Source organism: Dendronephthya gigantea, unplaced genomic scaffold (assembly GCF_004324835.1).
Source record: "Dendronephthya gigantea isolate DGI-Jeju-01 unplaced genomic scaffold, DenGig_1.0 000042F, whole genome shotgun sequence".
NCBI classification, from domain to species: domain Eukaryota; kingdom Metazoa; phylum Cnidaria; class Anthozoa; order Malacalcyonacea; family Nephtheidae; genus Dendronephthya; species Dendronephthya gigantea.
This window is the reverse complement of record NW_021163052.1, coordinates 1165971-1180900: the sequence shown is the minus strand read 5'-3', so window position 1 is coordinate 1180900 and position 14930 is coordinate 1165971. Positions and strand designations below refer to the sequence as shown.

General features: G+C 37.9%; 2 protein-coding genes and 1 pseudogene across 2 annotated transcripts; all 3 read left to right on the top strand.

Moving 5' to 3' along the window:
• Positions 1-2252: 2252 nt before the first annotated feature.
• On the top strand, positions 2253-5283 carry LOC114526931. The gene is made up of 2 exons (XM_028548477.1): positions 2253-3777; positions 4177-5283. The coding sequence occupies exons 1-2, from the start codon at positions 2700-2702 to the stop codon at positions 5019-5021; spliced, it is 1923 nt and encodes a 640-aa protein (XP_028404278.1). The 5' UTR covers positions 2253-2699; the 3' UTR covers positions 5022-5283.
• Positions 5284-8731: 3448 nt separating this feature from the next.
• Positions 8732-11133, top strand: LOC114526847 (annotated as a pseudogene).
• A 1407-nt stretch (positions 11134-12540) lies between these two features.
• On the top strand, positions 12541-14808 carry LOC114526946. Its single transcript, XM_028548493.1, has one exon. It carries the CDS (start codon positions 12749-12751, stop codon positions 13883-13885), a length of 1137 nt encoding a protein of 378 aa, XP_028404294.1. The 5' UTR covers positions 12541-12748; the 3' UTR covers positions 13886-14808.
• Positions 14809-14930: the final 122 nt, after the last annotated feature.

Genomic DNA, 14930 nt, shown 5'->3' with positions numbered 1-14930 from the left:
GTTAATACGCTCACAAATACTTATATGCATTTAGCTAATATATATAGTAAGTGTCGCGCAACTGTCGCGCCTCTCTGCTACGTTGCTGCTGGCACCAGATTCAACGAATACCACACCTCGGGGACTGTATTTTTAACTTTTATTAATTAACACTCTATGTACAGGTATATTTAGTACAACTCTCCTAACAACACTAACTTAAAGTTTACAACTCTACCTATATTTATACTAAAGCTATAGGGGATATTATTCCATTTTCACCTGAACTTCCTTTGCGCAATTTATGCACGTCCCAGGATGTTTTTCCCGCAACGTGCGGTTAACTCTCTAACCGCACTGGCCCCCATTCTTCCATCCGCTCGCGTTAGCGTGTGGGACAGGCGGTTTCCTTCTTCGTGGTTGGACGTGCGTTTGTTTGCGCGCATTATTTCCCCTGTTTACAAGTTTACTCTATTTCCACATAAATGATTATAATTATATGAATATACAATACACAACAACTCTACAGAAAAACATGACATTTGACACATTTTCACGACAGTAAGCGCGTGCTGATTGGATGGTCGGGAAGCGTGTTTCTATAACTGTTTAGAAACACGGAAATTTTCCCGCTGAAATGGACGACTTGCGTCAGACTATAATATCTTATCTCAGCGGTAAAGAGGAAACTTTCTGAAAATGCTTACTAAAATTAGTTAAACTACCAGGTTTGACTGCGAATTGTAGTAAATTACGGAAAATATAGCCATGCGAAGTTGCGATTTCTGTATACTTTTGTATTACGGCCCGAAGTTTGTAACTAATTTAGTTACACGCGTAATACAAAAGTATACAAAGTTTGCCAACTTCGCATGGCTATATTTTCCGCATTTTACAAAATTTCAGAACCAAACTTTCCATTTGCACTAATTTAAGTGACTTATTTTCTTCTTATTACTTCGATCAAAAGTTAGTCTAAAGCGCAATAGAGTTCTAGAGTTATAGAAACACTTGTGGGGGTTTGGGAGAACTCGATTACTCAAGTAACGTTTCTACTATATAACACGGAAAATTTTTCAATAGTTAACATCCACCGAAGGCGTTAAACGAACGCAAAGTCTAATTACTGAACGAAACAATCGTTAAAATACAGTTTCCCATTGGCTAACAGCGCTGAATCCGTAGAATAGCAAGCTCTTATTGGACATCCGGCTTAATTTCTTCGCACGAAAGTTGCCAGCTTGGAGAACTGAACGCTTGCTTGCTTGTTTGCTTGCTTACGTACACGGAACGCCAACGTGGAATTTGCTAGCATGAGATGTCATAACTCTGGACATGTGGCATGTCACAAATTTTATATTTCACAAGTCGGGAAAACGGTATATAGCTTACTCACTAACTTTCGAAGATCGTCGTGCATGTAGCTCTGTGCGAATGTATCCCAGTTTTAAATCATAGTACTTGCTTGAATATATTACGAAAATATTTCTATTCCCAGCGAAAGTATTGAATATTTTGGAATTCTTAAATCTTATCGTAAATCAAATGATATTACTACACTGTACACGTAGTGATAACAAATCGATATTTCACAGGGGCCGGTTGTATGAAAGCCGGATAGCGCTATCCACCGGATAGTGATTTTTTCAACCGTTCTAAAAATTCTCGAAAAGCGATAAAATTTCAGCTTGAAAGCAACAATTATTAAAGAGGATCTTCGATTTAGGAATACTAAGATTTAATCAAAGTCGTAGCAAATAACAGGCGATTTTGAAGCGATTGAAAAAACCACTGTCCGGTGGATAGCGCTATCCGGCTTTCATACAACCGGCCCCAGGGGGTTAAGGTATAAAACGAGTTTTATATAACTCGATAGAAAGGGATCGCTAGAAAGTTTTATTGCTCTTTATTACGTTGTCGGGGCCGCACAAATAACCAATCTTATTCCCATACGACTCTAAGTGGCTGTGCCTAGAAACGTTTAATATCAGTTTAAACTCTGCACGATTATGAACAACTTGACATGTAAGACACGATAAGTTAGGAAATCTAATGATCTATAGATTAGGCGTGTACAGGTACCGACATAGCTACGTTCGATCCAAAATTGATATTAGCGAATTGAAACCACAATAAATTCTTAAGAGTTTGCACATTCTACAATATAAACGATAGGTGCATATGAACATTTACATATATTACAAATGCTGCCATCAGAATTTGATTTCATACGTTAGAAATTTACATAACTGAATTTACGTTCGTTTAACGCCTTCCGTGAATGTTAACTAATAGAGCTGTTTTAGCCATACAGTGTGCATCTTGTGAAACGATTGTCTGAAATGTTTTAGGGTACGTGTGGCATGAAAAGAGCTTTATTGTTTTCATAACTAAGAACTATAATATATTTTGCAAAACGATTGTTGGTAAAATCAATCGTGCTTAAGATCATGAGTTCTATATTCATTCAACCTTTCTAACAATAGTTTATTTTTCAAACGCTTGTCAGAAATGTCTATGATCACGGGTACCTTTTATGGAGCCGTTTTAAATGTATGGTATATTTCAAAAAAAATGCCTGTAAATGTCTATAATCACTGGTACAATTCCTCTTTCCGCGTTTTGATTGGTCCGTTTTTCGAAGCGTCTACAAGTCAAACCTGATGCTTTAAACCTGACGCAATACGCTAGTCATCTTTATTTGGGCGCTAATACTCGCAATGGCTGCAGCTCCGCTACTTTTGTTTTCTTTCCTAATAATCCTCGGGCACGAAGTTCATCCGTCTCATCCCGCGAGCGTTAAGTCCGCCTTGACGGCCAACTTAGAATGTCATAGTGTACCAGATATTCAAATTACAGTTAAAGTTGTTGCTCAAAACGAAGAAACAACCCAGGTCAACATTCAAACCGCGCAAGGAAAGACAAATTACGAGGCTGAATTACCTACTACAGGTGATTTAGGAGAAAGTACTGCGTTCAAATATCAGTTCGAACAGTCCGCTCTAAAGGAAGTGACACTTACCTCAAGCTCCGACTATATTTGTGTTAACGCTCTTGTTGTCAACACAGCTGTAGTCGTGGACCAGCCGACGGATTTCAAGACAATATGCCCCACAGATACGGACAGTGTTATTCCAGATCGTCCTTGCAAACTACTTGGAACCCCTATAGATATGTCAAGTCTTTTCATCTGCCCCCAGAGAGTAAAGGATCTGCTAACTAAAAAGTCGATGATTTCAGAAACGCCTAGAACAGAACCAAAACGTGGCGAACCCCCCGTGTACGACATCACCGGGGATATGGCCGGAGCATCGTTGGCAATTGCTACTGGGATTGTTGAATTCGGAGGCGCCATCACCGAGGCGAGACAAAACTATAGAGCTGGAAAAAATGTTAAACCTTTTCAAAAACTTTCTAAACTTGGGTCAACCCTCGAAACAGCCGCATCGTTTATCAGCACTCTTGGCCCCGTCTTTGGCATCTTCGGCGGATTGGCGTCCATTTTAACAACGTTTCTTACCCCGAACCCTTTTGACGAGCTTGCTAAGTACTTGGATGACCAGTTCAAACAGGTAAACGATCAGCTTTTCTATATACAGGCCGATATCGCGGATTTGGGACGTCTCATCGAGGCCAAGAGCGGAGTCCTGGGAGTGACGGCGCAAATAAGAGCTCTCCGGTACTCCACCAGAAAATATGGTATCATGATGAATGCATTGTCGACAAGACCAGTCTGTGGGGACAAAGAATCATTTGAAATGAAGGAAGTGGCGGAATTCATGAGACAGTATGAAGCAGGTAAGTTGATAGGTCCATGGAAAGTGTATTTTATTTACTCTGGCTTTAAAAATAGCCCAGGTTCTTTTCTAATTTTGTAGTTTTTACTCTTTTTTATTTTTTTTTGTCGTCCCAAGTGCGTCTTGGCACAAAATATATTTTAAAATTCAAAGCCTTCGATTAATTTGTAGGCACGAATAGTCTTTTCCTTTTTTATTATTATTATTATTGTTTATTAGAACTTTTTGTTTGTACTTTACAACTTTTTCAGCCGAAATATTAGTGGATTTACCGCGCCTTTTTAAAAAGTATCCTCTTTGTTGCTTATGCAATCATAAGTTAATCTCGTTTGCAAAATGGTCCATTAACTCTTCTATCAGATGAGCCTGGTCCAGTTGCATTACATTTTGCTCTTTTCAGATGACGTGGACAACTGCCTCTTGGATCTTTACGGCGTTGAGTTTGGTGAACTGGCTGAGACAACTTCTCTTTTAAGACCATATATGGTAGCTTATTGTCACAACAAACCGCATCTTGTGCAGAAGTTGGTTGATGAATTGCTCTACTACGCGTACGCTGGTCTACAATCCCACTTCACGTATTACAGTCTTAAAGCTTCATATAAAGGAGGTGAGTTTAAAATCGACAATGCTTGGCTGGAGAAACTCTACACGTTTGCGAAGAAAGTGAGTGTTTTCAAGGAAGCTTTGAAGAGACCAATGACAGACACTGTGCAGACCAACGCACTCCAGATTGATTTGGAGGAGGAAATTCTGATACACGTGAAACGGGATGAGCGTACAATTATCAATTGGCTAAAACGTAGAATCATCGGCGAGAACGATTGGCCTTACCGATGTTTAATGAAGGACGCCAACGGGGAGGATAAGAGAGCTTCGCTGCTTATTTTGTATTTTAAAGTTACAAGTCTCACTCGCTACGTGAACGCCATTATATCACCCTCGCGGGCGCCTGAGGACGTTACTATATCTTCGAGAAATATTTATTTCAGAGCATTAAGAGAGACGCCAGTCAAGCAAAGCTTTACTGATCCCTGTGATCGCAAACGCCACAACGTTATTTATGTCCTTTACTGTCCTGATGTGTCAACATGCGGAATTGGAAAGCCTATAGTCGTAGCCTGGATCAAGGCTATTATCTGCGTTTTGCAAAGACATCCAAACAACCCGGCAAATGAAATCGGCGTGACAAGACATTCAGTGTATCTCCCAAAAGAGTGGCTGGACTCTGCAGATCGTTTCTGACTTCATTCATGTAAATTTTAAGGAAATAATGTTAGTGGTGTTGTTTTGTTTATTGTTTGTACTTGCATGTCCCTGCGTCATTAGGATTGCATGGGAGTCTTATGTAGATTGCTGTCGCCTTGCCCGCGAGAAATAAACTGAAAATCGTTGGATATCAAACCTGGAAAGAACCATAAGAGGAAAGAAACGCAAACTTATTAGTCCTAGAAGACAATTTACATTAATTGTCTATCTAATTAATTTATTGTTATTGTAAACTTTGTTGCATGTATGAATCCTAGAATACCGCAGAATATATTGCTTTGGGGAACGGTAATCTTTTTTTGCGTGATTTTGCAATCTATGAAGTACATCCATTTTGCCGTAATGAAGATGCAATGGCGGTATCACGATCGGGAGGTATTGTAATTCTTTCACAACAATGAGTGACATTTGTTTCATACAGTGTGTTTTACAAAGCGCTTGTCTTGAAATTTCTATATGATCACGGGTTTTCTGTTGTTGTTCCACCAAATCTTTCACGAACTTTTGGTTCGATGTGAAAAAGTGCGTTCGCGCCTGCAGTGGCGTCCGCCAGGTTGTTCAGACTGAGGGAAACGATGTAAAGACTAAAGGCGCAAGACCTCTAGGGGGGTTCGGGGGCATTCTCCCGCGAGAAAATTTTTATTTCTAGGGTCTGTAAAACGCTATTTCCAACATTTCCAGCCAAGTTTTATGACAATGTGAAAGCCACAGATCGGCGATTTTTGTTAGAAACAAACAGTTTTCACAAGGGCAACTTTCTGTTGTTAGCCGTAATCTAAATGTGTCAACAAGAGTATCCAACTCAATCCTATCAGCAATGTCTCTTTCTATGCTGATATGTTATTCTAATGTTATTCTTTATGTGATCAAAAGTAATTTTAATTCGAAAATTTCTTTATTTACACGGCTGTTGGAAATTAGAATCATTGTACCCCTCTCTACTTTTTTCTTCAAATTTAGAAAAATCTCAAAAGTGACTTGAGAGTACCTGGAGGGGACGAGTCCGCTTCATATATCTTGTTTCTTCTCGTTTTATTTTGCGCAAAGTTTATGAATATCAATTATGATTTATGAAACGCGTTTACAAAAAGATTTACGAAATAACAGTTAAATTGCTGACGTACGTTCTCATAGAAATACAAACTTTCTGTCTTAGCCAATCGGAAGGTTTGTTGATTACCAGTCGTTACTCGCGCATGCGCATAACTTACAAAACAACCAAACGTCGACCGTCCATGACATAGAATTTGCACAACTTTGGATTCAGCTAGGTTCTCCCGGGTTCCGGGTGTAATTCCTAATCTCCGAGCGGAATTAGTACCCTCGCAGGCGCTCCGCCCCCGCTCGGGATTAGTTGTATGCGATTATCTTTCTGACAAATGGAATCGAGTGCTGAAGCCACCACTTTGTTCATTTCGTAAAATCCCGAATTTAAAATGTGTTCTTTTGTACGCGTGTTCATACATTCACATACGCCAGGTTAAGAATCGTATACAACAAATCGCATATTGTAAATGGACCTTAAATCTTTTGTAGTGTAAAATGTGCTTTCATAATTGGTTTTACGCGTCGCATATCCTCTTCGATAGAAATGACTGCATTCCGTTAGTTTAAACCTCATGCACGTTCTAAAGAAACAAATACTTAATTAAAGACATGGTAGTGTATCGCCAAGGATTATAGACCCTCGATAATATATATAATTATATGTTATTTACCAGATAGCTATATTTCAATCATATCTCGCTGTTTCCCCTCCGATAAATTCCTATCGCCAACCAAGGATGATGTCAAACTATGAAACAAAAATGACAAAATGGTGTCAAGCTATCAAACAAAAATGAATTTGATGGAAACAATAATATGATACAGTTCTAAACAATTCGAAACAGTCGACCAATCTTCACGAAATGCCCGCGGCAACCTCGAAGATGAAACTTCGACAATAGTGTATCTTTCAAAGATGTTTAATTGAAGATGTCCAAAATCGCAGGTGCTATTCATGCATCCGTTCTAACTATTGGCATTGCGTAACGTTTGTAACGCTTGTCTGAAAATATCCAACATCGTGGGTGCTGAATTTCCCGTTTATCAGCCGTTTCGACCCTATATTATGAACGATTATTGACAAGCGAAGCATTTTATGAGATGTAAATCGAATTAATTAACTAAATCGAATTAAAACATTTTAAACATATTTTTATTGAGTTATATTATGAAAGAAACATTGAAAAGCGAAGCATTTTATGAGAATTAAATCGAATTAATTAACTAAATCGAATTAAAACATTTTTAAAATCTTTTTATTGAGTTATACTATGAAAGAAATATTGACAAGCGAAGCATTTTATGAGAATTAAATCGAATTAATTAACTAAATCGAATTAAAACATTTTAAAATATTTTTATTGAGTTATATTATGAAAGAAATTGAAAGCGAAGCATTTTATGAGAATTAAATCGAATTAATTAACTAAATCGAATTAAAACATTTTTAAAAAATTTTTATTGAGTTATACTATGAAAGAAATATTGACAAGCGAAGCATTTTATGAGAATTAAATCGAATTAATTAACTAAATCGAATTAAAACATTTTAAAAATCTTTTTATTGAGTTATATTATGAAAGAAATATTGACAAGCGAAGCATTTTATGAGAATTAAATCGAATTAATTAACTAAATCGAATTAAAACATTTTAAAAATATTTTTATTGAGTTATATTATGAAAGAAATATTGACAAGCGAAGCATTTTATGAGAATTAAATCGAATTAATTAACTAAATCGAATTAAAACATTTTTAAAATCTTTTTATTGAGTTATATTATGAAAGAAATATTGACAAGCGAAGCATTTTATGAGAATTAAATCGAATTAATTAACTAAATCGAATTAAAACATTTTAAAAATATTTTTATTGAGTTATATTATGAAAGAAATATTGACAAGAGAAGCATTTTATGAGAATTAAATCGAATTAACTAAATCGAATTAAAACATTTTTAAAATCTTTTTATTGAGTTATATTATGAAAGAAATATTGACAAGCGAAGCATTTTATGAGAATTAAATCGAATTAATTAACTAAATCGAATTAAAACATTTTAAAAATATTTTTATTGAGTTATATTATGAAGGAAATAGAAAAAAATTTCCTTTGTTTCTATAAACTCATAGAAACACTTGTGGGAGTTTGGAAGAACTCGAAATAACGTTTCCACTATATAACTGTATAAATTATAGAAATACGGAAATGTTTTAATAGAGCTGTTTTAACCATTTATCCTTTAACGATACCTTTATCTTGTGAAATGATTGTCTGAAATGTTTAAGGATACGTGTGCCATGTTTCCATTACTAAGAACTATAGTATACTTTGCAAAACGATTGTTGTTAGAATCAATCGTGCTTAAAATCATGAGTTCTTTATTCATTCAACCTTTCTAACTATTGTTTATTTTTCGAAACGCTTGTCAGAAATGTCTATGATCACGGATACCTTTCATGGAGCCGTTTTAAATGAAGGTTATATTTCAAAAAAATGCCTGGAAATGTCTATAATCACGGGTACAATTCCTCTTACAGCGTTTTGATTCGTCCGTTTTCCGAACCGTTTAGGCGCAAGTCAAGTTTAAACCTGACGCAATACGGTAGTCATCTTTATTTGGTCGCTAATACTCGCAATGGCTGCAGCTCCGCTACTTTTGTTTTCTTTCCTAATAATCCTCGGGCACGAAGTTCATCAGTCTCATCCTGCGAGCGTTAAGTCCGCCTTGACGGCCAACTTAGAATGTCATAGTGTACCAGATATTCAAATTACAGTTAAAGTTGTTGCTCAAAACGACGAAACAACCCAGGTCAACATTCAAACTGCGCAAGGAAAGACGAATTACGAGGCTGAATTACCTACTACAGGTGATTTAGGAGAAAGCACTGCATTCAAATATCAGTTCGAACAGTCCGCTCTAAAGGAAGTGACACTTACCTCAAGCTCCGACTATATTTGTGTTAACGCTCTTGTTGTCAACACAGCTGTAGTCGTGGACCAGCCGACGGATTTCAAGACAATATGCCCTACAGATACGGACAGTGTTATTCCAGATCGTCCTTGCAAACTACTTGGAACCCCTATAGATATGTCAAGTCTTTTCATCTGCCCCCAGAGAGTAAAGGATCTGCTAACTAAAAAGTTGTTGATTTCAGACACGCCCAGAGAAGAACCGAAACGTGGCTAACCCCCCGTGTACGACATCACCGGGGATATGGCCGGAGCATCGTTGGCAATTGCTACTGGGATTGTTGAATTCGGAGGCGCCATCACTGAGGCGAAACAGAACTATAGAGCTGGAAAAAATGTTAAACCTTTTCAAAAACTTTCTAAACTTGGGTCAACCCTCGAAACAGCCGCATCGTTTATCAGCACTCTTGGCCCCGTCTTTGGCATCTTCGGCGGATTGGCGTCCATTTTAACAACGTTTCTTACCCCGAACCCCTTTGACGAGCTTGCCAAGTACTTGGATGACCAGTTCAAACAGGTGAACGACCAGCTTTTTTATATACAGGCGGACATCGCAGATTTGGGACGTCTCATCGAGGCCAAGAGCGGAGTCCTGGGAGTGACGGCGCAAATAAGAGCTCTCCGGTACTCCACCAGAAAATATGGTATCATGATGAATGCATTGTCGACAAGACCAGTCTGTGGGGACAAAGAATCATTTGAAATGAAGGAAGTGGCGGAATTCATGAGACACTATGAAGCAGGTAAGTTTACAAAGTGTATTTTATTTACTCCGGCTTTAAAAATCTTTTAATTATTTTTTGTCGTCCCAAGTGCGTCTTGGCGCAAAATATATTTTTAAATTCAAAGCCTTCGATTAATTTGTACCCATGCATGCCTGACCGAAAATACGATGCAACGCTTGCTGAAGATCGTGCGTGATCATGTCTACCTCGTCGAAGCTATGTTTCGCAATAGTTGATTTTGGTCACATGAAACGGCAACTCCACCACAAGGCACGAATAGTCTTTTCCTTTTTTTATTATTATTATTGTTTATTAGAACTTTTTGTTTGTACTTTACAACTTTTTCAGCCGAAATATTAGTGGATTTACCGCGCCTTTTTAAAAAGTATCCTCTTTGTTGCTTATGCAATCATAAGTTAATCTCGTTTGCAAAATGGTCCATTAACTCTTCTATCAGATGAGCCTGGTCCAGTTGCATTACATTTTGCTCTTTTCAGATGACGTGGACAACTGCCTCTTGGATCTTTACGGCGTTGAGTTTGGTGAACTGGCTGAAACAACGTCTCTTTTAAGACCATATATGGTAGCATATTGTCACAATAAACCGCATCTTGTGCAGAAGTTGGTTGATGAATTGCTCTACTACGCGTACGCTGGTCTACAATCCCACTTCACGTATTACAGTCTTAAAGCTTCATATAAAGGAGGTGAGTTTAAAATCGACAATGCTTGGCTGGAGAAACTCTACACGTTTGCGAAGAAAGTGAGTGTTTTCAAGGAAGCTTTGAAGAGACCAATGACAGACACTGTGCAGACCAACGCACTCCAGATTGATTTGGAGGAGGAAATTCTGATACACGTGAAACGGGATGAGCGTACAATTATCAATTGGCTGAAACGTAGAATCATTGGCGAGAACGATTGGCCTTACCGATGTTTAATGAAGGACGCTAACGGGGAGGATAAGAGAGCTTCGCAGCTTATTTTGTATTTTAAAGTCACAAGTCTTACTCCCTACGTGAACGCCATTATATCACCCTCGCGGGCGCCTACACGCGTCACTATATCTTCGAGAAATATTTATTTCAGAGCAATAAGAGAGACGCCAGTCAAGCAAAGCTTTACTGATTCCTGTGATCGCAAACGCCACAACGTTATTTTTGTCCTTTACTGTCCTGATGTGTCAACATGCGGAATTGGAAAGCCTATAGTCGTAGCCTGGGTCAAGGGTATTATCTGCGTTTTGAAAAGACATCCAAACAACCCGGTGAATGAAATCAGCGTGAACAGACATTCAGTGTATCTCCCAAAAGAGTGGCTGGACTCTGCAGATCGTTTCTGACTTCATTCATGTAATTTTTAAGGAAATAATGTTAGTGGTGTTGTTTTGTTTATTGTTTGTACTTGCATGTCCCTGCGTCATTAGGATTGCATGGGAGTCTTATGTAGATTGCTGTCGCCTTGCCCGCGAGAAATAAACTGAAAATCGTTGGATATCAAACCTGGAAAGAACCATAGGAGGAAAGAAACGCAAACTTATTAGTCCTAGAAGACGATTTACATTAATTGTTTATCTAATTCATTTATTGTTATTGTTGACTTTGTTGCATGCTTGAATCCTAGAATACCGCAGAATATATTGCTTTGGGGAACGGTAATCTGTTTTTGCGTGATTTTGCAATCTTTGAAGTTCATCCATTTTGCCGTAATGAAGATGCAATGGCGGTATCACGATCGCGACGTATTGTAATTCTTCCACAACAATGAGTGACATTTGTTTCATACAGTGTGTTTTACAAAGCGCTTGTCTTGAAATGTCTACACGATCACGGGTTTTCTGTTGTTGTTCCACGAAATCTTTCACGAACTTTGTTCGGTGTGAAAAGAGATACAAATATCTAAAGGCCTGTTTATACTATACAATTAGTTGTATCATTCTGACAAATGGAAACGAGTGCTGACGCCACAACCTTTTTCATTTCGTAAAATACCGAATTTAAAATTTGTTGTTTTGTATTTCATACATTCACATACGCCAGGTTAAGAATCGTATAGTTCTCTAATTGCCTCCTTAATCGCTTCTATCGAAAGCAAACAAGAGCGCGTGTGTAGCAAACAATGAAGTATTTGAAATCCATGTTTAGCGGGAATACGAACACGCGGTGTATATAATATATCATAATTCGCTTTCAAAAACATTCAGCTATGCTACTTTCATATATATGTAGATTTACTCGTGCATTTACTAAATCGACAACTGCAAATAGCGATATTTCATCTGTAACTGGATTGTTCTGGTGTATACTACACTGAAAACTGAACAAAAGGAAACTTACTGATTCGTTCAGATTACATTAATGTCACTTTGTACCTATACTTGTTCTCTGTCTTTCATTTTGAGTTTGCCGTTAAGCGCAAAAGATACGACAATGTAAAGACAACTGGGTATATGAATATTAGTATGTCAGTACCCTCACCGATGTTTGGCGATGATTGATGAAGGTTTTATTTCATTTCTCTTCTAGCTGTTAAAAATAAAGTATAGCTATCAAGTTACACGGTATCTTGTACAATGCTAATTGACAAAGACACTCAACAGGTGATCTGAATATTGAGACCAAAACATTATACAAATGCGCGGTACATATTTAAAATTAAATGCACGCCTGTGTGTATGTCACAACATCAAACGCCCCCTTAATGCCGGTGCATAACTGCATATATCTTTTATATTTGAGACATTCGTGAAGCGTCGAAAAGCATGGCTGAGCGATTGTGAAAGTAGAGCCACCTTCGACTGACGTTAATCAAGGGGATTAAAACACGGAAGTATTAGGTTTGTGTACATTTGAATACACAAGTTTTCTCCACACATTAACTGAAATCTCCACCGCTATTATAATATATATTATTCGCCGCTTTTGACTGAACCCGTCACGTCTCGGAAACAGCCAGGAATGTTGAACGACAGCTACAGAGAACTGGAAGATTGTTTCAGGTCGTACATCGTAACGAAAGCCACAACATCGTACATCATTAACAGTGCTATCTGCTGTACCGTAAATCTAATCCTCTTCTTTGTCGGAACCGTTCTTAATGCGCTGGTTATTTACGTGTTTTGGAGGACTCCGACACTACGATTCAAAGTCTCGTATTTCATGATCATGGTCTTATCAACCAACGATATATTAGTCACGACAATCGTCCACCCAGCGCATCTGATAATGTCGATTGCGGAGATGGTTGGAAAGCCACGTTGCGGGTACAAAGCTTTTTATCACATCGCATCGATAGTATTGTCAGGTATGTCGCTGCTAACGTTCTTCGTCATGAACATCGAGCGGTATTTGTCCGTAGTTCATCCCATATTTCATCTTCGCCATGTCACCAAATTTCGTTGTATCATCGTCTGCAGCGTGTTTTGGCTGCTAACGATCTTCGGCGGCCCGTTTGCGTACGTGGTAAATTACAACGGGCAATTTATACTCACGTTCGCTGCCGTGGTAATAATACTCGGAACATGTTATATTTACATCGCCATATTCTACATCGCGAGGAAGAAAAGGCACGCAGCGCGAGACAAACGAAAGAAAGCAAACGCGTTTGTCGTTGAAGACGTGGGCCATACTAACCTTAGCATCAGCACCAGCACGGGCACCACAGAGAATTTCGAAGTTCCGCTTGAGAATGGCAAATCCGACTGCCCTGTTGATAATCCGAGTCATATCAATGACAGAATTAACGAGAGCAATTCAAAAACCGATCAGTTCAGCGATATTAACAGCAACAGCGCTTCGCCTCGCGAGAAGGTCCAAGAAAATTCTAAAACTATCTCATTTTTCCACGATTTACAACTTGCTAAAATGTACTTATTGGTGGTGTTCAGCAGCTTCGTCTTAAATTTACCGAATGCCATCGGTCTTGCGTTGCATCATGATAGACTACATGTGGTTGATGGTTGGGTGCAATCTAAGATATGGACGGTGACTCTTGTACTTATGAGTTCGACCGTCAATTGCCTGATATTTTTCTGGGCAAACGAAACGCTGAGGAAAGAAGGCAGAAAAGTATACAAACGCATATTCCAGCGATAATTTCGAATACGTGTGGTGCATGTAAAAGAAGCTTCGTGTTTTGTTTTGTTTTAAGCCCCTAAGTGATTCATTGTCGTGCACAGCATGATGTGAAGTACGTTTAAACACTTTGCTGTGATAACTGTGTATCTCAAGCGAGCTGTAACAATAGCTAAATAATGAATATCTGTCTTATAGCTCCGTAACTAAAAGCTCTTTATTATAGCATAGTCATATAGAAGGATAATTTTTCAAAGATGTTATGATAAAATTGACGTATCTACAGTTACAAGTCTTTTAGAAACAAGTTCTTTATTATTATTATAGCTGTTAGATGATATCAGTTGAAGCAATTTCCATTTCTATATTCACGATGCCAACAGGAGCATTTGCGATTCACAAAGAACATGCTTGGGTGTCATATTCACAAAGAACATGCTTAAATCCAGTATCAGTGAAGCGCTTAATCGGTCGATTGATTTAAATTGGTTATAACACAAAATTTCTTAATCTTAAACGCTTAATCTTGATGTGTTTTTACATATAAGATGTCTTTGTATGTATTTTTCTGGAAAATCTAACGACGTGATTGATATATATATGATAGAGTGAATAGGGATAAATGAAATATATTAAGTCGCTTAAGGAACGGCTTTGTTCTAGAATTTTAGACAAACGTATTCCTTCAAATATTTTTCAATTTTAGTACATTTCTTTACGTAAACGCATTATGGGGGGCAGCACGAAGACCCATTTGTGGCGAGTTAAGATATAAACATGCTTTGTCTTTGACTCTTCGATAATTAGAGATTTCAATATAATTACGTAAGACGTTGCAATCCGTTATATCGTACATTATGAGCTATATATCGTAGTGTAAAATTCCTCTTCAGAAATTTTCCGTACAATTTTGACAGAGTTGTAAATATTTGAAAAAAAAAATTTAGTCGTAAAGGACTTGCCAACTGCTTGTGTATTTGTTTCAGCGTTCAACTTTAACGCGTTTTAGATTTGATTAATTCAGTCTCGTACGACACTTCTTGCAAATATTCTGACTTTCTCAGAT

What these genes read in the sequence shown, in the direction of transcription:
- LOC114526931 (XM_028548477.1), top strand. Translation starts at nt 2,700, where the DNA reads ATGGCTGCAGCTCCGCTACTTTTGTTTTCTTTCCTAATAATCCTCGGG. An exon ending in CATGAGACAGTATGAAGCAG is followed by an intron (nt 3,778 to 4,176) that starts GTAAGTTGATAG and finishes TGCTCTTTTCAG; the next exon opens with ATGACGTGGACAACTGCCTC.
- LOC114526946 (XM_028548493.1), top strand. Translation starts at nt 12,749, where the DNA reads ATGTTGAACGACAGCTACAGAGAACTGGAAGATTGTTTCAGGTCGTAC.